The sequence below is a fragment of the Danio rerio genome, chromosome 12 (genome assembly GCF_052040795.2).
Source record: "Danio rerio strain M-AB ecotype USA chromosome 12, GRCz13ab, whole genome shotgun sequence".
In the NCBI taxonomy this organism is placed as follows: domain Eukaryota; kingdom Metazoa; phylum Chordata; class Actinopteri; order Cypriniformes; family Danionidae; genus Danio; species Danio rerio.
The window spans coordinates 38,498,014-38,525,547 of NC_141032.1; the positions used below are offsets into that span (position 1 = coordinate 38,498,014).

Consider the following 27,534-nt stretch of genomic DNA (forward strand, 5'->3'; position numbering starts at 1 on the left):
TGTTTTTGTCTTATCTGCCTTTTGGAACCATTTTTCACCAGACTCAAACCCTGTGTCGTGGTCAACTCCTCTCCGCATCTCAAGTCTGCCGACATACATGTTGAGCTACTGGACAAACTGGTAACAGTGGGAAAGTAATCCATACAGTGGTAAGAAGTCAGCTGGTAATCGAGAAAAGGAACAGCGTTGTACCACCCCCTTATCATTCATTTTAAAGATGAAATGCCACCATGCGTAGCTCTGGTTCAATAATTTGTGATCTCTATAAACGTATATAGTTTTCAGAATGAGCCTATGTTGAATAATTTTCACAGCCTAGTTCTCACTACTTACTAATCTTGAGTACGTTTTACTCATACTTTGAGTAGTATTTAAAACAGATACGTTTACTCTACTTGCACAAAATGTTACTTTTAACGCAAGTTTTTCAGTACTCTTTCCCACCCCTGGCAGGCAGTCAAACTGTTTTTACTAATCTGTGTATATGTCAAGTTACATTCAGCTAATGTTGACCAGAGGCTAATTTAGAAGTAAACTTTAAAAATAAAGTGCGGCAACCTCTGTTCATTCACAAGATCTTTCAGCATGAAGGCAGCACTTTATTAACAAGTCTCTGGGCGTGTAGTTTGAGGAACTGTGAGGTGAACGGTAGTTTGCAGATGTATTCTGCTTTACTGAATTTGTATGTTCCACAGCAACAGCTTTAACAGACGTCAAAGGCACTCAGCAAACATGACATGCCCAGTGGTTAAAGTTTACACCTTTGTTTTTTGGTAGGTTGAAGTTTAACGTTACCAAGGCAAACCTATTTCCACAATGGGTCAGTCTTTTGAAGTCCTGTGGTAGGATTGTATAATACAGAATATAGTCATTGTTTTAATGGGCGAGTCGATATGTGAATACACACTTTAGTGACTCTATAAACCAGATAACCAACCTAATGGATGCCTTTTTAAAGCCTCTCTCCACCTGGATGAGAACAGCAAGTTCTTTGTAAGCCTGCTTCGGACTGGAGGAAGGTTGAATACTCCATGTGATCATGCAAATCTGTTTGTAAACAAAGATCCAGTTTCAGCCGGAGTAGCATAGATCAGTTTTATTACTAAAATGCCCTTAAGTGAACATTTCAGTCATTTAAATTAAAAAAAAGCTGTTGTATTAAACAAAAAAAATTGTTAAACAGCATTTGGAGGAAAAGTGGCACTGTTCATATTCTCCTCAGCAAAGTTTATTCAAGAAAAAAAGCTACAGAATAATGAGAATTAATTAAATTTATAGGCGCCTTTTCTGGTAAGGTCACCATACAAATAATCCCATAAATTTATGCAATCTAGAATCCATACAAACAAGAAACTGATCCACACATACGTTTGAAGACTATGGACTCTATTTTAGTGATCTTAAAGTTGCTTATCATCAAACAAATTTTCTCCTTCTCCAACAGCCACAATCATTCCATATAATGTTGATGCTTGAGTCTCAAGGACAGGGTTTTCAGTCCTCTTTCTCCTTAAATACCCAGCACACTGCGTTCTCAACATGAGGAGAAAATGCTTATCGTATTACCTATAGAATCAGCCACTAGATTTTACCGGCAGTGCTCAACATTTGATACACAGACAGGACAGACTGTAGGGAAGACATCCAAGAAGACCTCGTCTCCACTGATGAAGGTGATCGGAGACAAACAACAAACTGCAGACTCATGCTAAATCATGCTTAACTCAAAAAACAAGAGGGTGATTTGTGTTTCTACTGTAAATTTTACATGGAAGGCTTTTGGCGTCTCATCAGGGTGAAATTTAATCCAGATGCTGGTATGTGATGTCTAGAAAACAACAGTTGCAATCTAGACAAAATTGGACACCATTGACTTTCAGTGCAATATTGAGAGGCACTGATGGCCTTGATACATAAAATAATTTGTTTATGCATTTGCCTGTGTTATCTAGAAGAGAAAGCTGTTGACAGCGTATGCAAAACTCTTGTGTATAATTGCTATTAGATGGAAAAAAAAACATTCTGTTAAGTTGATTTGCAACTTAATTTTATAAAAAGATCAAATGCGTGTCACCCGAAGCCACACGCGACTGAGTGTTCTTTCTCAAAGACAAACTGATATTTTCATTTTATCACACTGGTACATACTACAACGTGCAGGTCTACATTTCACTGCACTTTAAGAAATAATGGTAAGCGAGTTGCTACTGGGGTGGTACCTTTTCAAAAGGTACACGTTTAGGGTCTATATTGGTAGCTTAAAAGTGAAAATTAGTATGTAAAGATTTTGAGAGGAACCCATTTGTACTTTTTAGGTACTAATATGTACCCTTGAGGTATTAATATAGACCTTTTAAAGTAAAATTTGTACCTCTTGAAAAGGTACCACAACAGTGACAACACGCGTACCTCGATTGTGTTGTGTATAATAGTTGGCAGATTTTTAAAAAAATAATTCAGATTTTATTTTCAGTACTGCTGATTTTTTTATTTATTTATTTTGTAAAGAAAATTCCATACCACAAAGTCAAATTTTGTATAAAATATACCAACACAATCTCACAGCAATTCATAACTTTTTCATTTAGTGGCTAATTTGTATGAATTCGTACTATCCAATTCGTACATTTTAGTACAATTTGCTCATCCCCCAATGACGGTTGGGTTTAGGGGTGGGGTTAGGTGCCACGCCTCCTTTTTAAAAATTGTACAATTTCGTACGAATTAGCCACTAAACTGACAAAACGTAAAATACAGTACTTACGTTTTCTCGTGAGATCAGGCTGAATATACAGTAAAAATGGCAAATTGTGAAAAATGTTGTTGTAAAATATTTTTAGGGGCGACTTGGTGGCTCAGAGGTTAGCACTGTCGCCTCAAAGCAAGAAGGTCATTGGTTCGAGTCCTAGCTGGACCAGTTGCCATTTTTGTGTGGAGTTTCTCACCGTGATGACGTGAGTTTCCTCTGGGTGTTTGGTTAATCAGGGGTTGCCACAGCGGAATGAACCGCCTTAATTACTACACTGTTAACAATATCCTGTCTACAGTAACTTGCTGTGAGTTACAGTAAAAAGACTGTTTTACATTTACAATGGCATTTATCTTGCTGGACATGTATTTACAGTATTGTTTATCTTTACTGTAAAATATAGTCATATAGTTAAAGACTATAGAATACTCAAGACATGTTACTCGTATAGTTTTGAATGGGGAAAAGTGTAAGGGTCAATATGGTGAATGAAGCACCGCCTAGTACAGGAGCCAATCATTGATCGATATAGACTTACATTCCTCAGGGGGACCAGGCGTGTGCTTTTACAAAGTTTTTGTGGTCAACAAAAGCACTGGAATCTCAGTGAATACTTGCTTCACAGACATAAAGAATATATCCACATAAAGCTTGAAATCTGTGCTTTTAAATGAACCAACTACACTTGAAAACTAAACTTTTTTGGTTTTGTAATCAGTATGAAACAAACGTGAGGTACTGACAAAACACAAATCACATGACAGCAACTACTCAAATGCCTATAAACTTGTAAACAAGGAGCCGCTGTCACTTCTGGAGGAGAAATGGCATCACGACAAAGTTATTAATTATTTCAGAAGACCAGTGCGATCTGACAAAACATTATTCAGAGGATGATAATATCTAGAAATGACCATCAAGGAGGTTGGTGTCGTGATCTCTTTCTTTTCAAGTGTGCATGCACATTAGCCTTGGCAACCAGACAAAATGCTGAATTTGATCGATTCTGACGTAGTAACAAAACTTAAGGCAGTTGTTGCTTAATTCTATTGATGATTCTAAATAAGTAATGTAATCGTAAACTTACAGTTTTGGAGAATTTGATGTTTCCCTGTTCAGACAGAATGCCCGAGTATACTGCCCGAGAGGTGTTTTAAAGATGGCCGCCAAGTGAAATGAGGTAGAACAATTTTCTGTAAGTAGGGATGTCAATCTATCACTTTTTTGTCCAATTACTACAATATATGGTATTCAATAACTTGCATATTAATTTGGACAAAGAATTACCCCTGAAGAAAATTTAAAGTCATTATAGTGTTAAAGGTGAAAAGCAACAGACAAAAAGTATTTTAGAAAGATATAATTTATTTGATTCAACATAGAATGTTTTACACACAAACTTGATTTTTTCTCAGTTCCATCTGCATTGTTTTTAATTTATTTTACAAACATTCTACCCAATATCTTTAAAACTATGCAAAGAAATGTTTTATGACATGAAGAGGAGTAAATAATGACAGAATCTTCATTCATAGTTGACCCATCCCTTTTTTATTGATATGACTTTATGGGAATAAAAACCTACTGGAAACATTCTCTGTAGGCTATTTTTTGTAACCAAAAACTATCCATCCCAGAACACTACAGTTTTTTTTAACTAACATATTAAACAACCTGAAAGATAATCTTATGGAAATGTTTATTTATGAGCAGTAAACAGTCATTTACATCATTGAAACATTCATTTATTGTATTCATCTAAACAACTGATTCATTCAAGAAAGAAGTTACCTGCTTTATTAAATTATTTGGTTTACTTAATTAAAAATATGGATTTAAATGAATCACTGCTGTGTGTTTTAATTAAAGACTCAATCCTGTGGTTCATATTTTTGTTGGCGAAAAATAACAAAATCAAATGATACTGTCTTAAATAAAACAGTAATAGCTTAATATGTTTTATAATAAATATAATATTTGCACTTGAGCTATTCAGGAGAAAAAACACTGTGATTTTGCTTAAATATAAAAAACTAACATAAAAATATGAAACAAAACTCATACAAGGGTATTTTTGCCTCAAAATCTCCAATTAACCATTTTGTTCATAGTTATATACCTTTATAGTTACCGTACTTGGTGTGAATGGGCCTTAATACAGTTACAATAAAAATGCATTGATGTAATAACCACAATGTAAAACCCTTCATCCTGTGACTCAGGCTTGTTAAGAGCTTATCATCACTGTCTATGTAAATGCCATCACTGGTTACGGTTGAAGGGAATTTTCCACTCAGCGAATTTCCCTTTGGGAACTATTCCTGATGATGTCCCTGTGAAGAGGTCATATACACACAAAGAGCTTCACAGTCCAACTAAACCTCCCACGTTATTTAATTTTCAAATGTCGATTTGTATGCTCAAAAATAGAGTTTTTGTTAAAAATATCCGTAGCAGTTTTCCGTATTTTGTGATTCATGTTATTTTCCCCCATTTATTTATGCTATAAATTGCATTATGGGAGCTTGATCTCTCTTCCAACAACTTTTAACCGTGAAAAGTAAAATAAAGTGACTTTTATTAAGATTTTAAATAGTTTAAAGTTATATATTGTCTGGGTTGTACATTATGGTACAAGGACCTTGTAATAAACAGCTGTTAGGATGCTAAGTATCTCCATAATATTAAACCATGAGAACTGTTATGGAATTCCACACTAGACACGACCACGAAAATTGTCCAGAACAAACAATAAACTTTCTAATCTGAGAAGATCAGCTAGGGAACCAGTTTTCAACTATCTCGAACATGCACCCTCTGCCCTCAGCTTTACCTTCTCCACCAGAGCAGCTCACTCACATTCCACACAGAATGTCCAAGTTTTTAATACGGTGTATCTTGTGGCTCTATATTCATGTTTGGTGTCATTTTAAATGTCTCAGTGTGATTGGTAAAGTGGTCTTAATTTCACTGTAATATTTTTACAATTTCCCTTATATCAAATAATATAATCAATATAAGATGCTCCACTCCAGGGAAAATGCTCTTCACACCATCTCATGACCAGTTAAGGGTCTTGGTCAAGCTTTTATTGTCTTGAATTTATTGAGATTTATGTATTTAAGGGAAAGGTGCAGAAGTGTCTGTGGGATTCTGTAGCCAGGATGCCCCGTTGCAGTGTACGAGTCTCTGAGCTCTGCATCAAGGCTTATATGCTGCAACCTATTTCTACATGTTCAGGTATTAATCTCTTATAACTCTTAAATGTATCTTTGAGTAATTGATGTTGTACAATCTGAATTGGCTTATGTTATTTAATTATGTGAATTGAAATAGAAAAGTCTTTGCCTGACAAATAAATGTAAAATTCTTGTTTAACTCTAATATCTCCTGAAATCATGTAAATTGTTTAGGCTGATGTTTCCGCAGCCTACGACCAGGATTAGTCAAACATTCAGGCTCAATGGATGGAGCATAGGCACAGCATTAGAGTCCTGTTGATTACTGACAATCACTGAAATAGTATGATATAATCTAGTGGCTGAATCAAACTTTCTTCATATATAAGCAAGCATGGGGCGGCCTAATATTACTTAAAGGAAATTAGTTTAGTTATATCCTCCATCTAAGAACCAGAACTGGCGAGGATGCGTCCATGAGCAGATGGATCAGGCCAGAACACTGACTCTAAGCGACTTAAGTAAATGATGAACCATTAACTTAAAATAAGGATTTATTAGGTTAATCAATCTAAATCAGACCAAATCACAACCTATAAGGTGATCAGTTTGAATTGGATGAATCTAAAATAAAATTGACTCCTATTTATAATGAATTGAAGTTGGAAACTAATTAAAATAAATTAACAAAATAAAATATTTCATTTCACATGTGCTAAAAAGGCTTACATTTAACTTTAACCCATGCTGTCAGTTCTGTCATAAGACTAATAGATGGACCCTGATGTTGCGTTCACACCAGATGTTGAAGAAGCGTCGAGTGCTAGTGATTTACATGTTAAGTCAATGTAAAGACCCGAGTCTACGCTTTTTTTCAGCCTTCATAAAGCACATAAACAGTTATTTTTTCATTAAAATCCATGTTAGCCATTTAGTAATGAAGCTAGAGTCACCGATCAGACAGAAGCCCTGCCCATGACATGAATCCGCATCTGTTCTAAAAAGAACATGACACGCGAATTAATCGGATTTTGACACGCGAATGAAGCAAACACAAATTAAAGTTTCACAAACTAATTTCGAGAGGAGCACATGATAAGATTGAGCACAACTGCCTTCTCATCTGTAATCAGTAATAATCCAATCAGAGTGATCCAAGCTTACTATAAATGGATCGTTTTTTTCTCCCTACTACTCTAACTTCATTTTGGAAGAATCCCCCCCCCCCCCCCCCCCCCCCCCCTCCACCCCATCTCCTCTATTTCCTCCCTTTTCTAATGGGGAGCCCTCGAGACCTACCTGATCTCGGATCTCTTTATTTGCTTATTGACCGGGTGGGAGCCTTGGACTTAAGTATCTCCGAGCTCAGGGTTCTCTCCCGGGACAGCATGCCAAACCTGCTATAAACGGCAAGCATATCTAAGTGGGAAATGTTCTTGCGTCTATTTACGCGCGATTTATCCGCGTCTGGTGGGAACATAGCATTACACTGCCAGTACATTTTCTGTTATTTTACAGATTTTTCTCTCAATACATTATTTTTTAGTAATTATATTATTTCAAACTACTAAAATGTCAAAATAAAAGTCACTTTGTTAAACCATAAAGTAAAATTTTCAACATCAAAAATCAACAGAGCAGAGATCGAGGTCCCATAATGCAAACCACAACCAATTCACAACCAATAATTCACAACCAAAAATAAAAGGAAAACATTAGTGAATCACAAAATATGGAAACATGTTAATTAACAGATATCTTTTAGTGATGGGTCGTTTATGAACGATTCGTTTATTTTAAATGAATCTTCAGTATGACTCGGGAACTACAAGTCCTCTCAGGGAGTGATTCGTTCATCAGCACACAAATTTGTGCAGGCGGTATCATTCATTTCAAGTCTTTTGAGTTGTTTATCGTGGAAAGGCAGAAGCCAATCATATGCGTTTAGAGCCAGAAAAAGATCTGTTTATCTCTGGAGTCCTCTATCGGGTCTGAATCATTTGTTCCTCACGGGCCAATCATATGCGTTTAGAGCCGGAAAAAGAATTGAATTGAAAGGTGAACTAACTAATTATAATGGCTCCTACCGGCTCAGACTGTGTACTTTGGTTAAGATCATATGTGACTGTCAGTGTAAAGTGAACGAACCACTGACATTTGAAGACATGAAGAGGTGAGCTGAGCAAAGAGACAACAATACCTTTATAGAAAAAAGAGCAGGTAAACATCGAATTATTATTTTCTTCTTCTGATAGTCTTCCATTTATGACTTAATTGTCATGTGATCAACCTTTTGGGCTAGTTGTAGATGTTTGGAAGCAATTCGTAACATTTTAACAATATTTTGGCAAATTGATACAAATGAACAAAACGACTCGAAAAAAGATTCGCTCATCTCGATGAACGAGACTCAAAGATCTGACTCAAAGAGTCAGTAAAATGATCCAAACTTCCCATCACTAATATCTTTTACAATCAAACTACTTACTCAAAATGTACAAACAACACAATTCTTGAGATTTTTTGGGACAACTCAATTGTTTTACGTTCAGTCCACTTCAATTTGACACTTTAACTTAATCGATTTCTGTTGGGACAACATGAATGAATTGTGTGGAGCATTTTTACAGTGTACATCACTAAACAGAACATATGCATTTAGTCTGAAACCGTATTCAGTTAAATGCACTGTCAATAAATACAAAGTTTGGAAAATAATGAAATAATCTTGTTGCTGCAACAAAATAAACAAACATTATTAATATATTATATATATGCGAATTAAGGCTTATGCATACAGTATGTACGGTGTTGCCACCTACATGAAGAGTGGTAGAAGCAGCATTTGAGAAGTCATTACAGTGACAGAAATCCAGCACACCTTTATTTTACAGCCCTTTGCTGACCTGTGCTTTCTTTAGCAAACACAGCTGGTAGCATTGCAGTAGTCTATACAATCACGGGTACAACTAATCTTTTTTTATGTGTCCCATGCACAAACAAGCCTGTACTGTACAATATCACGTACAGTAACTGATCGTGTTGCCTTTTGGTGGAGCAAACTAAAATAAGTGTTGCTCAGAGTTTGTCAGAGTTCAAGTTGGACTGTCCAGTCGACCACAGCGATTGAAAAACTAAATAATTAATTCAGAAATGCCAGGAAAAATAACACCTGTCGAGAGTTGATCACTGGGGTCTCCTGATGAAATTTCCCTACAGCGAGAAACAAGAGGAAATGTTAGACAGAATCAATCATCAGGACATTTGGATACCCTAATATTACACAAACAAATATGAATCAAGGAAATACAAATAAATAAATATAAAACAACTTAATAATTACAATCCACTCATTCAAACTAACAGTATATCAAACTGATATGCATATAAAAATGTCTGTGATTATTAAACAGAAAGATATCAAATAAAGTAATATAAATAATGATTGATAGATAGATAGATAGATAGATAGATAGATAGATAGATAGATAGATAGATAGATAGATAGATAGATAGATAGATAGATAGATAGATAGATAGATAGATAGATAGATAGATAGATAGATAGATAGATAGATAGATAGATCTAATATGAAAGAGGTGATTTGGAATTATATTTGAGTTTGTTTCCAAAGAAAAAGACAGAAAACATACAGTTTAGTTTATTAGATTTCTCCATCCAAGCCCTCAAACCTTGCAAAAAAATGAAAGTAATGATAATTAACAACACAAAAATCAAAATGGCCTTTAAATTCCATCATCCCAGACAGAACGTCACCAAGTGCACTCCAGGAATGAAAGCAGATTGTGAAAGAATGAATGGCAATGAAAAGAGAACATTTCCCAACAGACGATCAAGTAATCAGTAATCAAGCGAGAAGCTCCGTAAGACCAAGAAATGGCAGAATTCAGAAGCTCAAGTACAGATTTGGCTTTCTTCACCAGGAGAAAAGATAAGGATGTTTTGTTTGGGTGATTATGAGACTGATATTCATAATAAAATAATGTCAAATTTTGTAACATACATTTATCTGTATTAAAAGTTTAAGATTAAAGATTAAAGGCAAAAAAATGACACTGGACAAAATATAAAATAAAATAATTGTTTTGACTTTTCATCTCACAGCTCTGACGTTTTTCTAGCAATTGCATATATATGTACATACACACAGTTTAAGACAAAAAGATTAGCCTTCCTGTCTAATTGTAATTCTTTTGCAAAAATTCCCCAAGTTTAACGGTGATCATTTTTCAACATAATACTTTTAATAACTAATTTCTAACAGTTAATAGATTTAGAGTTAGCATGACAAAACACAACATTATAGTTACTTTGCAAGATACTAGTATTCAGTTTAATGGCTTGTCTAATGATTGGACAACAGTAGTTTGTTCCAGCTGATTTAAATGTTATCCCTCGATTGAATGGGCTTTATCAGTAGTTATCAGCTGTTGATATGGGCCAGTAGGGGCCTTCTGGGCCTACTAGTATTAGTATGTTATCATCAGGGCATAATTTGGGCACCTCATTTTACCGATCCCCCTCCTCACACATCAATGAAAAAAATTAATTCGCAGAAAAACACTTTCTGCCAAAAAACACTTTCATCCGCAACACTCCAGACACAACACACCATCACTGCACACTATCAATAATATAAATTATTTATATTATTTATTACATTTGCTGTTTATTGTATTTTATTAACGTCTACCCCAACCCATCACAGTAATGTAAATACTGATCTGGAGTCTTCTCTATTAGTACAGCTAATTAACTAGTAGGCGCAGAAGTTATGTTATATATATATATATATATAGCATAACATTTCCGCCAAATTCCTCACTTGGGAAATAATTGAAAAATAAATACAATTTTCACAGGAGGGCTAAAAATATTGTAGTCTACAGCATAGGACATTTCATGTTTATATCTTGCAATATTAAGTTATAAATTTCAGTCAACTTTCTGAATTTAGTTTTTTGTTTTGTTTTGTTTTGTTTTGTTTTGTTTTGTTTAGTAGGCTGCCTCACAAATTGAATTTGATTTCTTACAACTGCAAGTCAACATCTTGCAGTTCCAACTGTATCAACAGTTTGGCTCGTCTTTTAAAGGTCCTGTAAAGTGCTTTGAAATATTATTTTTTAATCTCAACCAAAACAGAGCGTGAAACAGAGTGTAACTTCTTCTCTTTTTTAAAAACAACCAATAGTATTTTGTTTCATTACAGCTTTGCCAGTGAGAGCATTGAACTCAAGTGCATTAAATGAAAAGCAAAAGAGAAGCGTCTTGAAAGGGGCGGGGCATTTCAGATACTAAAGAGCATTTGATTGGTTATGATTTCATGAGAAACTTAAGTACGAGTTGACGTGAATAAAAACATTGATCCATTTAGGCGGAAGTGACAAACTACAAGCTTTACATGTTTATATCAGTTTTATACACTCACTGGACACTTTATTAGGTACACCTGTCAAACTGCAAATTTCTAATCAGCCAATTACATGGCCGCACCTAAAGGCATGCAGACATGGTCAAGACGATCTGCTGCAGTTCAAACCGAGCATCAGAATTGGGAAGAGAGCTGATTTAAGTACTTTGAATGTGGCATGGTTGTTGATGCCAGACGGGCTGGTCTGAGTATTTCAGAAAATGCTGATCTACTGGGATTTTCACGCACAACCATCTCTAGGGTTTACAGAGAACGAAAAAGAGAAAATATCCAGTGAGCGGCAGTTCTGTGGGTGAAAATGCCTTGTTGAAGCCAGACGTCAGAGGAGAATGGCCAGACTGGTTCGAACTGATAGAAAGGCAACAGTAATTCAAATAACCACTTGCTACAACCGAGGTCTGCAGAAGAGCATCTCTGAACACACAACACACCTTGAGGCAGATAGATGCCACTCCTGTCAGCTGAAAACAGGAAACTGAGGCTATAAATTCGCACAGGCTCACGAAACTTGGACAATAGAAGATTGGAAAAACATGGCCTGGTCTGATGAGTCTCAATTTCTGTTGCGACATTCGGATGGTAGGGTCAGAATTTTGAATCAACAATATTGTGCAGCCAACAAATCTGCAGAAACTACGTAATGCCATCATGTTAAAATGTACCCAAAATTTCTTGTTGAATAACTTGTTGAATGCATGCCATGAAGGATTAATGCAGTCCTGAAGGCAAAAAGGGGTCCAACCCAGTACTGGTCAGCTGTACCTAATAAAGTGTGTAATCTAATAGTGTATCTTCTAAATGTGAATTTTGTGATCTATTTTGGAGCACACCAACTTGTAGATATTCTAATAATGAATAATACTGATACTAACATCTTTAACTTTATTTTAATTTTATGGGACCTTTAAGAGGTATGCCAAACAAGTGGTAAATAATAATACTATTAATCCTTATTTTTATTTACTCATCATCACCCTTAAAAAACAGCAAGACATTTTGTTAATCACCAGACCAAAAAGAGAACATAAGACCAATATAAATGTCAGTTGATCAGTATCATGCATGCTGAATAAGAAGGAAGACAGATGAAAGAGAAATGGCAACAAACTGGAGACACCCCAAAAAAAAAGAAAAAAAAAAGCAATGTTCCCTACATACATTCGTATATATTTTTCTCATATCTTCAAGTTGTGTCGTGGGGCTGGTGCTGCCGCTCTGGGCTCGAGGTGGAGTGCCTGTGGACGCTCGAGGAATTACATTGTCATATGATTCCAACTGCTATAATCGAAAACACAGTCCAAATAGATATGACAGGTGAACACAAGCGTATGAGAACATTCAGGTCTTCAGCAACAAGCATATATGTAAATATGTTTTTTTTTTGTGAATGTGTAGCTCTCTGTTTTATGTTTTTGTTGTGGACAACCACCACAAGACTCGGTGGTTATATGTATGCATAGTCAAATGAGTAGTAAAATACGTGCACTCACATTTCCCGTTCCTTTTGTGATGATGGCCAGTTCTGTCGGCTGGTAAACACAACTGCGCAGCTGGCCGTTATAGCCGCTGTATGGAGACACAGGCTTGTTACCTGAGAAAAACAAAAAAGTTAGAAGAGAAATATTAGATGGTTAGACTTTGTGTGGCACACATGGTATGCTTTATAGTTCTGAAGACGAAAAAATGCATTGCTGCTATATACAATGAATGTAGATGACCCATTGTTCTATGAATCACAGTATAAATTTGGTTGAAATCAAACTCTGTTTAGCTGATTTACAAAAATATATGGTAAAATTTATTTATGAACTAATTTTGAGAGGATCACGTGCTTATGATTGATCACAGCTTGTCCCGCATCAGCTCACGACTCTATAAATAACCAGAGTGTTCTTATCCCAGTATCTTCATCTTGAAGAATCCCACCCCTACACTCCCTCCTTTCAAGATGGACGATGCGGTGGCCCAGTGATTAGCGTGGTTGCCCCACAGCAAGAAAGTCTCTGGTTAAGTCCCTACTAAACCAGTTTTCAATTCAGTGTGAAGTGTGCTCGTTCTCCTCATGCTCGCGTGGGTTTTCCCAGGGTTCTCCAGTTTCCTCACACAGTCCAAAACAAAACACGCAAGCTAAGTAAATTGAACATACCAAATTGATACCATAGCCCTGCTCTTAGCAAGAGTACATCTCTCCTTAGCCATCCTATATCTGTCAGATATCTGTCAGAAATAAGTCGGAGGAGTTAATCAAGGTCTACCTGAGCTTAAACTCCCCTCTTGCACTGCAAATGGGATGGATGCAAATGGCCCAGCGCTCGAGGATCTCATAAGCTCAGGGCTCTTTCCCAGGACAGCATGCCAAAGAAGCTTTATTATCAATCATCAGACAAGTGTGAACTCCTGAAATACCAGTTAAAAATTCAGGCACAGTAAGGGTGCGTGTCCACTAGGGTTGTAACAATATACCGGTATGACGGTTTACCACGATTTGAATGTGCACGATTATCATACCATGAACAATTGCATATCAACGGTTTTAACCCTTAAAGACCGAGACAGCCGCCCGCGGCTAAAAATAAGTATTGCTCTTAAATGTTTAATAACTTTTGATCCGCTGATCCAATTCATACAATTCAAAGATTGGCATAAAGAAGAGAATCTCAGCGGACTTTCAGAGGCTCCGGAATCAGTGCGGTTACGTCATCAACATTTGACAACGCTGATTTGACAAAGAAACGCTCGTCACTGTGTCTCCAGACAAACCAGACATGATACATTGATGCATTGTCCCTCCTCCATGCCCAGATTGGTTCAAACTCGCTATATCACAACCAATAAGCATAGGTTTCGCTTTTGTTTGTGGACCAAGCTTTTTGAACAACACGGAATGAGAGAAAGGCATACATTTATGCGCGGCTAAATAAAACGCAAAAAAAAAGTTTTGCATGAAATAATTCTCATACTAAGTACTTTTGCATGCACAGCAGCACAGAAACATGACAAAACAGTGACACAGCAAAGACGAACTGCTGCTCTTGCTGTTTTCAAAAGACGCAAATGAAGGTGCAGCTGTTTGTCTGCATTGCAGACAACCATATCCATATCCATAGACAACCATATCCATGCTGGCACATAAAACCTAAGGATGTTCCATATTGAATCTAGTTTCGTTATTTAACTATTTATAGTATAGTAAATATTTATATCTATTTTTTACTGAGGATTTGCACCATGTTTATTTGGACTTTATTTGGACTTTGACACATTATTTATTATTTTCTTATTTTTATTTGTTCATTGTAAGTGGTGTTGTTTATAGTAACTAAAAATATATTATTTGGAAAAAGTCAAATTTGCTTCACTGTTCTATTATTTTGTAACATTTGTAACATACCGTATACCGCGAAACCGTCAAACCGTGGTATTGTTTTAGACGATTATCATACCGTGAAAAATTCATACCGTTACAACCCTAGTGTCCACCAAATTGGAAAACACTAGTGCTGTACCAAAACTGCTCAAAAATGCTATTGAAACTGTCTGAGATTTTAAAATCATTAAACGCAAAAGACTTTCACATAAGAAGCACACTCAACACTTCGCTACGTTAAAGGCATTTTTTGAATAATCGGTTGCTTCTATTGACTACAACAGATAAAAAAGGTTTTAATTATTAATTAATAATGTTTTCTGATCAAAAACTGTGTTCTTTTAAACAAAGTAATCATAAAAATTGGCTTGTCACACTGCAGTTGAAACACACCTATGTGAGTAACAATGTTTTAAGTGCCACTAATTGCTGCATATGTTTGTTCTAAGGATGCAACACAGGCTCGAAATACGAGCACGAAATACGTACCTGGATGTACGTTTTTTTGCAGTTTTTGTTTTCGCGAATCCACCAGAGGCTGCTGTGTACGCTTTTTCAGATCTCAAATTTCCCTTGCGAGTGCCAGTGGTGTCTGCTGCTTTAATGTCTGTAGGTGACTGACCAACCGACGACAACCCCACCCATCCCCTTCCTTAAAGCCAACATACAGTGTTTCCAAAGGCAATCTAGAAAAAAAAAGCCCTAGTGGTCGCCTGATTTTTACCATGATTTCAGATCTTACCATGTTCTCACCCTGTTATTTACTAGTTTTTTTTTTGGCTTTTGTTTTTGTCTTATTGCTTTCTGGAACCGTTCTTCACCGGACTCGAACCCTGTCGTTGTGGTCAACTACTCTCTGCATCTAAAGTCTGCTATCATATGTGGGAAGCTACTGGGCACTTGTAACAGTGGGAAAGCCGTCTATACTGAGTTAAGGATTCAGCTGGTTGCGCAAAAAGGAACAGAAGCTGTCAGCGGAGTTATACCACCTTGTAGTATTTGTTTTAGGGTGCTTTCACACCGGTGAATCGATTCAGTTGTTCCGAAACAGAGATTACAATTGTTACATTGTTGCTCTTTGCTCTTGGAGCGGTTCGCTGCTCTTTGCTCTTGGAGCGGTTCGCTTTCACACTGCAAAGTTTCTAATCGGACCAAAAGAGCTAAAACAAGTCACGTGTGAGTAAACTCTCCTTACATTGGTCAGAGTGTCAGGGTTTATTTTGCAGCGTCCCGCTAAACTGTCAGGAGAGGTGGGGGTTTGGTGGTGATTGACAGGGTGCACGCGCGCGACGTGTCTGAGGAGAGATGCAGTGGGGAGGGGTGAGAAGGGTGCGCGACGATGCCTATTTGAGGACCGGGAGGGAGACGCGAGATTACCGGGAGATCATCACTCGTTTGCGGGCATCCGGAGACTCGCGAAACTTCCCGCCCTACTCATAATTCTCTCTTCATATAGCCGTAAGCCTATTACATATCCATAAAACACTGTGATATAACCGCGCTCGGATCGGATCGCTTTCTCACTGCAATCGAACCGCTCCAGGGTTCGTTTCAGTCGAGCCGAGATCACCTAATTCAAGCGATCTCGGAGCGATTACTTTGGCGCGGAACAGAGCGCGATTGCCCTGTTCATATATGCCAAATGAACCGCGCTAACTGGGCAAACGAGACGCGTTCCGAAACAAAAGTGTAGGTGTGAAAGCACCCTTAAATTGAAATGCAGCCATACATAGCTCTGGCTACTTAATTCACGCTCTCTGAAAATTTATACGGTGGTACGTTTTCACAATGAGCCTCTGTTGCAACAATACATATATATATATATATAATTATTTTTAAACAGTGAATTAAGTCTTTTATTTGTCTTACTATTTTATTTTATTTGTTTAGTTTTATTTAAATTTGGTTTGCCTGCTCATTTTTACATTGTTTTGTTATTTAGAATGGAAGATATTTTAATTGTTTTATACAGAAATGTAAGAACTGTTAAAAGCGATTGATCGATTTTACTTTAAAAAGTTATACCTTAATTTTTATAATTAGGCTCATAGTTTAATTAATGATTTAAAGCCAATATGATATTGGCAAATCCTTAACTCACTTTATTAAAGAAGTCAACTTGTCGCTTTTAAGGCAACAGGTTTACCCATTTTCTTTTTTACTTTTTCAACAAACTAATTACTTTTTACAGTTTATTAAATCGACACTTTCATTTATAATCTTACATAAAAAATAAGAAAAAATGTATTGTGAAATTGTATTTTATAAGGCTATGAGTTGTGCATTACGTATTTATACAATGTTTCTAATCAATATTAGACAGCCCAGAATGACAGGCAGAATTATAGATAGACCAACAGATTGATAGGCCGAGTTATAGATAGAATGAGATATTTTATTCACTTGTATTGAACGACAGCAACAAAGGATGTTTCCAAGTAACTAGATATATAACTCTATTTAGTCATAATCTCTCAACAAACATCTCCAGTTATCTATCAGCCCTGATAGGTGCATTCATAGGGCCTCTGACACACAGTGCTTTGATAAGACTGGACTGACGCAGCGGGTCAGAAATGTCCTCCTGCTCTGTGAAACACTGATGACACCATTGCCACGCCTCAGTCTCTGTGGAGACCTGCTAATGCAAACACACACACTTCAGGGTCTCTAAAGAGACTCTGATACGAGCAGTATGTGCACCTATTGACTCATGCCATGGTGGGAGAGGTTGTCCATTCGCCTACGGGTGTTCATTTACTAGCTCGATATGACTTCTGAACTTTTGAAAGCAACCAGATGCATTCCTTCCACATCACAAAACCACAATTGCTATGCAAATATTGACGGACATGGGGAAATGTTAGACATATGGCTGCATTGCTACTGACAGATGATTGAATATGTGTAACTGTATTGTGAGTCAGTTGGTTGAGCAAACACGGTTGGATATTGTTGATTCAGAATAGAAGGGTTTGACGCACATGAAATGACAGTTCTGAATGCACAAATGCACAGAAACGCTCATGTTTTGATGTCAAATTCATGGACATCAAAAGGCAGAAGGGATATTTGCATGTTTGGCTGGAGGAAACAAGCAGGTGCAAATACAAAGACAGTGAGAGACGTCGACAGGGCGAGGATGAAGAGGAGGGTGAACCGTGCGATCAGATATTAGTGTGAGTGGATTCAAACATCAGCATACTGTATCAAATTCAGAGGTGTAAGCAGCAATTATCTGTGAAATGCAGCTCTTTTCCAGCATGCTCTGCAGCTTTGTCCTCTCTCAAAGTCACACACGTTCATTCTCCCTTCAGTTATGTTGACACATATATTTGATTTGTTGACATATTTGATTTCTGGATTATAACTGGCACTACCAGTTGAATTTGGCTTCACTGAATGGAGTTGTTGACAAACTAATAGTGCAAGGACTAAGTGCTGAGAATCTGTTCATTAAAACTGTAATTATTTTTAATAATGCGCGTGTCCATTTACAGTGAACCAAGAGATGAAGTAAACAAAAAAACTTATGAAATTTATGTGAACTCAGACACATTTTAGGCCTGATTTCAGAGATCGTCATGTTACAAAATTTTATTACACTATTGTTCAAAAGTTTAGGGTTAGTTAAATAACATTATTATAATTATTAACTGTAATAATAATATTAATAATAATAATAATATATAATTTCTATATGGCTTAGTCCTTTATTTATCAGGGGTCGCCACAGCGGAATGAACCGCCAACTTTTCAAGGATATGTTTTACACAGCGGATGCCCCTTCAGCTGCAGCCCAGTACTGGGAAACACCCATACACTCTCAAATTCGCACTGCAGCCAATTTAGTTTATTCAATTTACCTGTACCACATGTCTTTAATCAGTGGGGGAAACAGGAGCACCAAGAGGAACCCCACGCGAACACGGGGAGATCACGGTGTCGCCATAATGAATCATTTAGTTAGCAAATAAGCATTAAGGTGATTTAAAGTGACAGTACAAACTTAGATAGTAAATAAATCAACCTCCAAATAAATATTTTTATATTATTATTTAATATATTTATTTAGTTATTTTGACAAAACGTTATCACAGTTTTGATGAAAATATGAAGCAGCACAACTTCTTTGCACACTGATAATATAAAAATATTTTTAGGAACCAAAATATTGTTAGAAATCATTCATTTATTCATTCTCCTTTGGTTTGGTCCCTTTATTCATTAGGGGTCGCCACAGTGGAATGAACCACCAACTTATCCAGCATGTTTTACACAGCGTATGCCCTTCCAGCTGCAACCCAGTACTGGGAAACACTCTCACATTATCACTTATATACTACAGCCAATTTAGTTTATTCAATTCACCTATACCGCATGTCTTTGGACTGAGGGGGAAACAGGAGCACCCGGAGGAAACCCACGCGAACGCAGGAGAACAATCAATATATATATATATATATTTATTTATTTATTTATTTCTTATTATCAAAAAAATGAATAATTTAATTAACGAAGAAGCATTGGGGTGATTTAAAGTGACAAACTTGACTAGTAAAAAAATCTACTCCAAATAAATATTATTTCTATTAGTATTTAAAATATTTATTATTTAGTTATTTCGACAAAACGGTATCACAGTTTTGACCAAAATATAAAGCGGCGACGCAGTGGCGCAGTAGGTAGTGCTGTCACCTCATAGCAAGAAGGTCGAGTTTGCATGTTCTCGCTGCGTTCACGTGGGTTTCCTTCAGGTGCTCCGGTTTCCCCCACAGTCCAAAGACATGCGGTACAGGTGAATTGGGAAGGCTAAATTGACCGTAGTGTATAAGTGTCTGTGTGTGTGTATGTGGATGTTTTCCAGAGATGGGTTGTGGCTGGAAGGGCATCCGCTGCGTAAAAACGTGCTGGATAAGTTGGCGGTTCATTACGCTATGTCGACCGCGTATTAATAAAGGGACTAAGCCAAAAGGATATTGAATTAATAAATGAATGAATAATGCAGTCTTGGTGAAGGTGAGAAACTGCTTCTAAATAAATACTTGAAAGAAGTGACAGTAATATGCTAAGATTTTGGGAGGTGTAAACATTGGAAAAAACCCCAGACAACTAAGTAAAAGCATTGTGGCAACTGTTTAGAACTTCTATATTTTGCATAAAAGCCTTTTGTATCAAAATACTTGCTTCCGATATCGCCTAATCACACCTACGCTGATAAAAAACACATTAATATTTCCATATAAAGATATGGTCACTGCTATATTATGGATCCCCAACTAGAACTAGCTTGTAAAGTTAAGATAAGAAACCTACAAATACAAAGTAAAGAAGCTTCCATTTACCTGCGTTAGGCTCATCCATTGAGAAGGCCTTATTCTCCATAAATATATTCTGTGCGCTTTGCTCCTTCAGCATGTTCTCGTACCCTCTGCTTGGGTACATGTCTTCTGCAACAGGTTCATCTTCCCCTTCCTCACTTAGGCTACACACTGCCGGCACCGTGTGGAGCAGCAGAAAAACCCATGCGTTAGACACCAACGCTATCGCCAATGTAGGGTCGTCCCATGTCGGTCCACCATTTTTTGCATTCCCGGACACATACATGACAATCCACGCCACCCAGATGCCCACAGAAAGCAGTCCTGTGACCAGAATGAGGGCTCCGTCTTTGCGCCATTGCTTGTGTTTGCCTGCCATTATGGGTACGGATGCTACTACGACTGCTAACAGTAGGTTTAAGACGTATATTAGCGCCATAACAAAATCCTGATTGGCAATGTTACAGGGAATGGCTAATACAGGAGCAATGGTTCCGGTTATGTTAACTGGGTATCGTACAATCGTAATGATTAGCCATTCAGTGTTGATGACTACTTCCACCAACCAGAGTCCTAGAGCACCCAAACACCAAACCCAACCTCTAGGCCCCGAGTTCCTCCTGGCTAATATGTTCAACCTTACGGCTTGCATAAGAAGGCATGAGAAGCATCCGGCGAATAACACCCCAAACAAAAAGCGACGAGACGCGCAAGTGGCGAAGTTCTTCCCAACGATAAAGGCGAATGTGAGGGCGAACAGGCCAAATGTGAAAATCAGAAAAACCGTGTGAAGTCCAAACGAACTGCGCCAATTCTTGCTGTTGATGAAGGGAAGGCTGGCCAGCAGGACAATAAGAAGAATCAAAGAAGCCACCAAACCTGCAGCCGCAAACGCCTCGACTACTACACCCCAGACTGCACTGAGGTCACATAAGTTAAAATACAAGGAGTCCATGTTGGTTCCACAACCTCTGGGGATTGAGGTTTGGGCCAGAGATCCAGGCAGGACACATAACGCAATAAAGAGCAGATGAAAACGGTGGGATATGGAGGTGAAGTGATCCATGGTTGCCAGCACCTAAGATCAGAGAGGAGAGCAAGTATGAGCATGCAGGTAAAGAGTTACGAGAAGATACTGAGTGAAATTGAGTGAAATAAAACTCCCTTTACACACCCTCGGTGGGAGTGACAGCAACATCAAAACAGCAGCAATATCACACAGCTATTAAAACGTCATTCCTCATGCTCTTCAAGAGTGGCCCATCCTGGCTATTAGGCTATCTCTCTCTAAAGGTGTGGTCTCAGACATTTATATATATAGGCATGAATTATATCATTTATAAAAAAGATTATATAACTTTAAGTTACACAACCACTCAAATGTTTGAGGTAAGTTAACATTATTTATTTACTGATAAGTGTTTTTCTTATTGGAGTGATTATTTGTGATTTTCAGCACACACACACAAAAAAAAAACCCCTGTATTTTTTAAGTCTCGTGACCATACATTTTTGAATGCTAGAATATGAACTACACTATTTTCTAGCTGTACTTAGATTTACAAACTACTGTACATTTCATGTTTTGATTAACAAACATATTTCTGCTTTTTCAGAAAAAAAATTGTATGATTAAAAACAATTATTAAACTGCCTCAAAGGATTTGTTCTTTACAAATTAAATACTAAATCCCGAGAGACAGAAACTCATTAACATGCCGTTCTAAACATGTATGACTTTCGTTCCTCTTTAAACGCAAAAATATTTGTAAGCAAATATAAGAAATCCATCCCTCCACTTAAATTTTGTTCAAATTAAACTAAATGAACTGAACAGTTAGTCTTCTGATGAGCCGCTAGTGTTATATATAATATTAGGGCTGGCGATTTGGCCTAAAATCAAAATCTGCATTAATTGAACATTTTAACTCGATTACAATTAATGAATGATTATTTTATGTATTTATTTTTTGCCCTTATAGTTCACCGACAAGTTTTGTACAGTTAATATGTTCACATTTTAGCAGTGAGAGATTTTTTACCGAAGGATCCATTAATTGATTTTAAAATAATAGAAGGACACACACTATCTACAGTCTATGATTGTTTTTTGAACGTCAACGTTGAACAACTGAAATTAATCAAAACGCTTGTCACCGATATTAAACCGACCAACTACAAAGCCTGCACTATGCATCGTTGCGACATGCAGTTACATTTTTTAAGAGGATGCGATCGCAAGAAAGCTATGCCAGACCATACGCTTACGCTCAACGCAGAAGTATAAATCAGTCTTAAGAATGAGGTCACGTGACTCCACACGAGATATGGAAAATAATTGGGAAAAAATTTATTAATTAATCAACCTAAAAAAATGGAATCAATTTTAGGTTATGAATGTCGATTTCGATTACTTTCTGATTAATCGCTCAGCCCTTATATAACGATCAGATTTTATCTAGTCTTTCATTATAAACATTGATCAATGATGCCAATTTGATTATTTCACTTCAGACATGCTTGCTTGATGTGAAAGAACCTTTGAGATTTGGTGCTGGAGGGGGCTTTGGGTGGAGGGTGAAATTAAAGGAGTTTTCCAGGAGAAATAACAAAACAAGAGGGTGGCGGGAGATGGATCTGAAACACGGGAGACTCCTGGACAAAACAGGAGCGTTGGCAGGTATGGCTTGGTCTGATAATACATTGCAAATGTTTTTAAAAACTCATTTTAATTTACAAAGTCATGTGTGGCTTTAGAAATTTAAAGGCACTATCCAAGCAGTGATGTTCAAAAAATGTTAATGGCATTAAAAAAACTGCTTGAGATGTCTCACCCTGCTGTTTCAGTAAAATTTACATAAACACATTAAATAAAGCTGCAAGTTTTAAGGCACTTCAGGGGACATTTAACACATTAATCATTGATAGGAGAAATTCCTTCACTTGGAGCTCAGCCAGATCTGCCCGTTATTCATTAATCACTCTTTTAAAAAAAACGTGACAGACTGACTTAGTTTTATTTTCAAAACCTTTAAAAATTAACCACATAGTAAAGATTAATTCACTTCTGCACGCTGTACACATTTTTAGGTTTCAAATGCATTACAAGGTGTTCTTCTATTACTATTAACTGTATCCAGAATAAAATGGGAGCTGAAATGTTTTTATTTAAATAAAAATGATTAGATTTTCCTTATAAATAAAGACTAAAAAGGTTACAATATGGTTCAATTAAAAAAATTTGGTACAAAGTAAAACAAATCCTCTACAAGCCTTTAAAGCTTCATTTGAAATAGCTCAATAGCCTTGTTTGTAAGAAAGGTACATACAGTAACACTTTAGAATAAGGTTCCATTAGTTAATGTTAGTTAATGTATTTACTAGGATAAACAATATGTTTATTACAGTATGTATTATTCATCCTTGCTAACATTAGTTAATTGAATAATAAAGTCATTTTTGTTAGTTCTCACAGTGCATTAACTAATGCTTACAACTAGGACTGCACAACATATCGTTTAAGCATAAATGTTGCAATGGGATCATTCGCAATAGTCACATCACGAATATTTGCAACGTTGAGTCTGGATTATAATTCATAATTTTGCAAGTGTTTTTGAGCCCTGCAACCGTGTGAGGGTTTTAAAAGCATTCATAAAAAAAAAAAACATACCGTTTGTGACTTAAAAAAATTAATAACAATTTATTTTAACGAATAAGGTATGTAAAAGAAATTGAATTTAATGAATTGTTAATAAAACGAAGATTAGGCAGTATTATTTTACATTTGATTATTCAATTACTGTATGCCTAAATACATTCAGACTCTTAGGAAAACAATAAAACACTGTTTATTTAATTTGCATTATTTTCTTTATTAAATTTATCTATGCTTGTACATTGTTTATTACATGTTATGCACTCCCTACAGAACTTCCCAATTGATCTAAAATGATAGATTCTTTACAAACATTTATTCAACTCATCTAGTGAAATTGTATTCATATCGCTATATATAATTGCAGAATAAAAAGAGATATCGCAATTTTTCCAATATCGTGCAGCCCTACTTACATCTTTAGATTTTGATGATATATAAACATTGTTCATTCTTGGTTCATACATTAACTAATGGAACCTGATTGTAACGTGTGAGCATTTAAGCAAACACCACCTACATATGTTTTCCCATCGTAAAGATTGATCACACTGAAACAAATTCCACTGAATGCAAACACAATCTCATCACAACCAGAACTGAAACCGTTTGATGAATCCGTTCCTTGTTAACAGGTTGTGTCTATTTAATCACATTCAACTGATCTGATTACAAAATCAATATTTTCCCTCAGGTTTCAGAGTACTCTTTCAGGAGCAGTTTGTGTTGAACAGTTTACTGAAGTCAGTCATTCTTTCTTGTATTTATATTTGTTTGACTCTTGCAGTGGAAAAACTGTAAGTAACAGCATTAGCACTGGCATAAAAGGTAGCTGATCTGATGAATACCAGCGCCCTAAAAATAAATATAGCACAACATTCAAGGTCTGGGAGTTGTTCACCTGCTGGATGGTTAAAACTCTCTCAAACAGAAGTTTGGAGTGTTTAAGTTTAAAGTTTGGAGTGTTACGTTTCTCATATTCTAACATTAATATTAACATTATGCTGATTCATTAAACATTCAACAAGCTTTCTCTTAAATGACATTCAAAACTAGATACAAAAGTGCAGGTCATTTACCTAAAAGTAATAATTTCAGTTCATTCACATATAAAGCTATACAATCTTTTACTGCGTCATAAGACAATGCAATAAACTGCAAAATTGGTGAATAAACCCCAGTAGAACTTGGCAACACATTATCTAATCAGTACATGATTAACAACCGAATGTACTATGATTGCATTTTAATTGATCCTTTTAAGTAGTATATGGTAGTGGTAAGTAGTAGTAACTTTGTCTTAGAATAACACCTACTTTTAATGATATTCTAAATGTGTACAGTATATTATGTTTAGTTCATTATAAACAGATCATGTGAAAAAATAACATTTAAAAATACATATTATTTTTACACTTTAATTGCAAATAGAAAAAGGTATAGCCTGACTGAAAAGGATGAAACCAGAAACAATAAGTGTTAGAATTCTCTTTAACTTAATTTGCATGGAATAGATGACGAGTGTAGAAGACTAAACAGCATTATAAAATGTAACAGATGCTAAGAGACATTACATTTTCCAACTTAGCCTACATTTTCATTAATACTATGAATTTCTTCAAGATTAAACGCATTTTTGTCATTTCACTAGGCTTTTAAATTTAAAAATACAATCATATCAATAATCATAACATTGGATGGCACTATCGTAATGGCACCTAATGAGCTATTAACAGTGAAATAGAGGTTTTTTTTTTTGGAAACTGCTTGCATCTTCTAGAAATTTCTAACAATTTATGATGAAGAAGTATATTTTACATAAGAGTTTATTTTCTACAAAACATATCTATCTATCTATCTATCTATCTATCTATCTATCTATCTATCTATCTATCTATCTATCTATCTATCTATCTATCTATCTATCTATCTATCTATCTATCGAACATTATAAACTGTAACAGATGCTAAGAGACCTGACATTTTCCAACTTAGCCTATATTTTCATTATTAGTATGAATTTCTGCAAAATTAAATGTATTTTTGTTCATTTCATTTGGGCTTTTTGCATTTGAGTTTTAAAAATACAATCATATTAACAACCATAACACTGGATGACATCAGGTAAAATAATAAACAAGAGGAAAAAGAAATTTAATTAAAAGAGAAAAAAATATATATACTAAAATAAAATAATAATAAAAAAATTATACAGAGGCAGAATTATCAAATTAAATAATATTTACAAATTTCCTATAGAATTTCGGTTTTTACACTTTTTTTACTATAAAAATTTTGTAATGTAGTAATTAAACAATTTAAGTCACATAAAAATTCTGCAAAATATGTAATAAAAACATGTACATTTTTGAATATAATATGTACCCATTCAGATAAATGAAATGCCTATAAATTCTGTTATGTTTGTCATGAGAAAAGTACCAAATTATATCACACATAGAAAAATGTTAAACTTACATTTTGATGTAAACAAATCAGACCAAAACACTTTAATATGTGGGCATTTAACAAAAAGAAGATCAATCGATTCGATACTTGAGTTACAAAAAAACACAATTTGAGTTAGGGTCACCAAATTTAGATATTTCATTAGGCTCTATCCATCCAAATCCATGCAGTAGTTACGCAACGTACTCATTTTTGACATACAGTCATTTTGACCAATCATACCATGGACTTTGCTACAACGCACCAATCAGAGAACAGAACATGCAGACGTTTGTGTTTGTGACCGACTGGGCGTCGCACCTGAGCAGGTGAACAAAGATTATCTTTATTACTCAAATATAACGGGATTATTTAAAAGGTAAGGGAGAATTTGAGCTTGTTATCTGCATAGAGTCTGTAATAAAACATTTGCAGAAACTTTCAAAACAAAAGATGTTATAAACATATCTAAATAATCGACATTTTTACCAACGCATTTATAAACAAACCAAAAAAATATTCATGTGAAGTTTATTTATTCGATTAAAGCCCAAAGTACATAATTACTGGCAATAAAGCACAACAAAACAATACAATAAGTCATAAAACAAAACATGAGCTACTGTGTACAAAATCCGTTTACACAATCACAGAGATGCACAGGAAAATAACAAAAATACACTCACCTTTTGTAGTCAGGGGTAGATTCTGTGTAAACTCTCTAGTACTCTTTGGTATACGATTGATTTACCTTTTCCAGCAAGTGCATGCAAATAAATAAGACATCGCGACGCCAAAATGTGCCAGAGAGCTAAGTTGAGGTATTAAACCCTGAAACAACAATGTTCCCTTTGTATTCTAGGCAAACAAACCTTCAAAAAACCTCAAGGATAGTCGAGGGCAAACACTTGGCGAGTTTTGATAGCTTTCAGCCGCCAATGATGTGACTCAAACTCTCAGTTTCTCTTGCGAGCGCGCTCGACCAAGCCTTTACGTTTCGTTGTCGGGTGCGCGCCTGGTTTCACCACCTGGAAAAAAAACTGTGAAGAAAAAAAAAACGCCATCGTAGTGGCACCTAGTGAGCTATTAACGGTGTAGCATAGTAAATTTTCTGGAAACTGCATGTATTTTCTAGAAATTTCTACAATTAATGACGGAGAAATCTACTTTACATCAAGGTTTATTTTCTACAGAATCTATCTGTCTATCTATTGTGATTTGAGGCCTCAATGCGCTGCATAACTGCTCTTCCTAAACAGCGGCCTACACAGGTACTGTACACCGAACAATGGCTTTTTTTTTCTTTGCTCCTTTATTGGCCTAAAATGACATAAAAAGACTGTCAGAGCTTTTCAACTA

The 27,534-nt window shown here is 35.9% G+C and overlaps 2 protein-coding genes and 2 long non-coding RNA genes across 13 annotated transcripts in view; 3 read left to right on the forward strand and 1 right to left on the reverse strand.

Annotated features, from left to right (window-relative positions):
* LOC147834529 (uncharacterized) overlaps positions 1 to 2,076 on the forward strand; it is a 37,259-nt gene extending 35,183 nt beyond the window's left edge. Inside the window, exon 5 of one of the 2 annotated variants that reach the window (XR_015504391.1) lies at positions 42 to 1,157. This is a non-coding gene — a long non-coding RNA (uncharacterized LOC147834529). Of the gene's footprint in view, positions 1 to 41 lie in introns of both variants that reach the window. The other variant, XR_015504392.1, reaches the window with a different exon arrangement.
* Positions 2,077 to 4,094: 2,018 nt separating this feature from the next.
* Positions 4,095 to 27,169, reverse strand: gprc5c (G protein-coupled receptor, class C, group 5, member C). Of its 3 annotated transcripts, none has more exon segments than NM_001109713.1 (5): positions 8,785 to 9,141; positions 12,540 to 12,659; positions 12,872 to 12,972; positions 20,094 to 21,147; positions 26,862 to 27,169. In NM_001109713.1, coding segments are annotated over 4 exon segments (1,290 nt in total). In that variant the 5' UTR covers positions 21,136 to 21,147; positions 26,862 to 27,169; the 3' UTR covers positions 8,785 to 9,114.
* Positions 10,948 to 16,564, forward strand: LOC147834530 (uncharacterized). Its single transcript, XR_015504465.1, has 3 exons — positions 10,948 to 13,817; positions 14,855 to 16,024; positions 16,314 to 16,564. It is a non-coding gene; the product is annotated as an uncharacterized LOC147834530 (long non-coding RNA).
* The window catches only part of btbd17a (BTB domain containing 17a), a 59,268-nt gene continuing 58,096 nt past the window's right edge, over positions 26,363 to 27,534 (forward strand). For 2 of the 7 annotated variants that reach the window (XM_087276801.1, XM_087276802.1), the window contains exon 1: positions 26,363 to 26,504. The gene's annotated coding sequence lies outside the window, so the exon portion shown is untranslated. Of the gene's footprint in view, positions 26,555 to 27,061; positions 27,447 to 27,534 lie in introns of those variants that run through there. The other 5 variants (XM_087276803.1, XM_087276804.1, XM_087276799.1 and 2 more) reach the window with 3 other exon arrangements.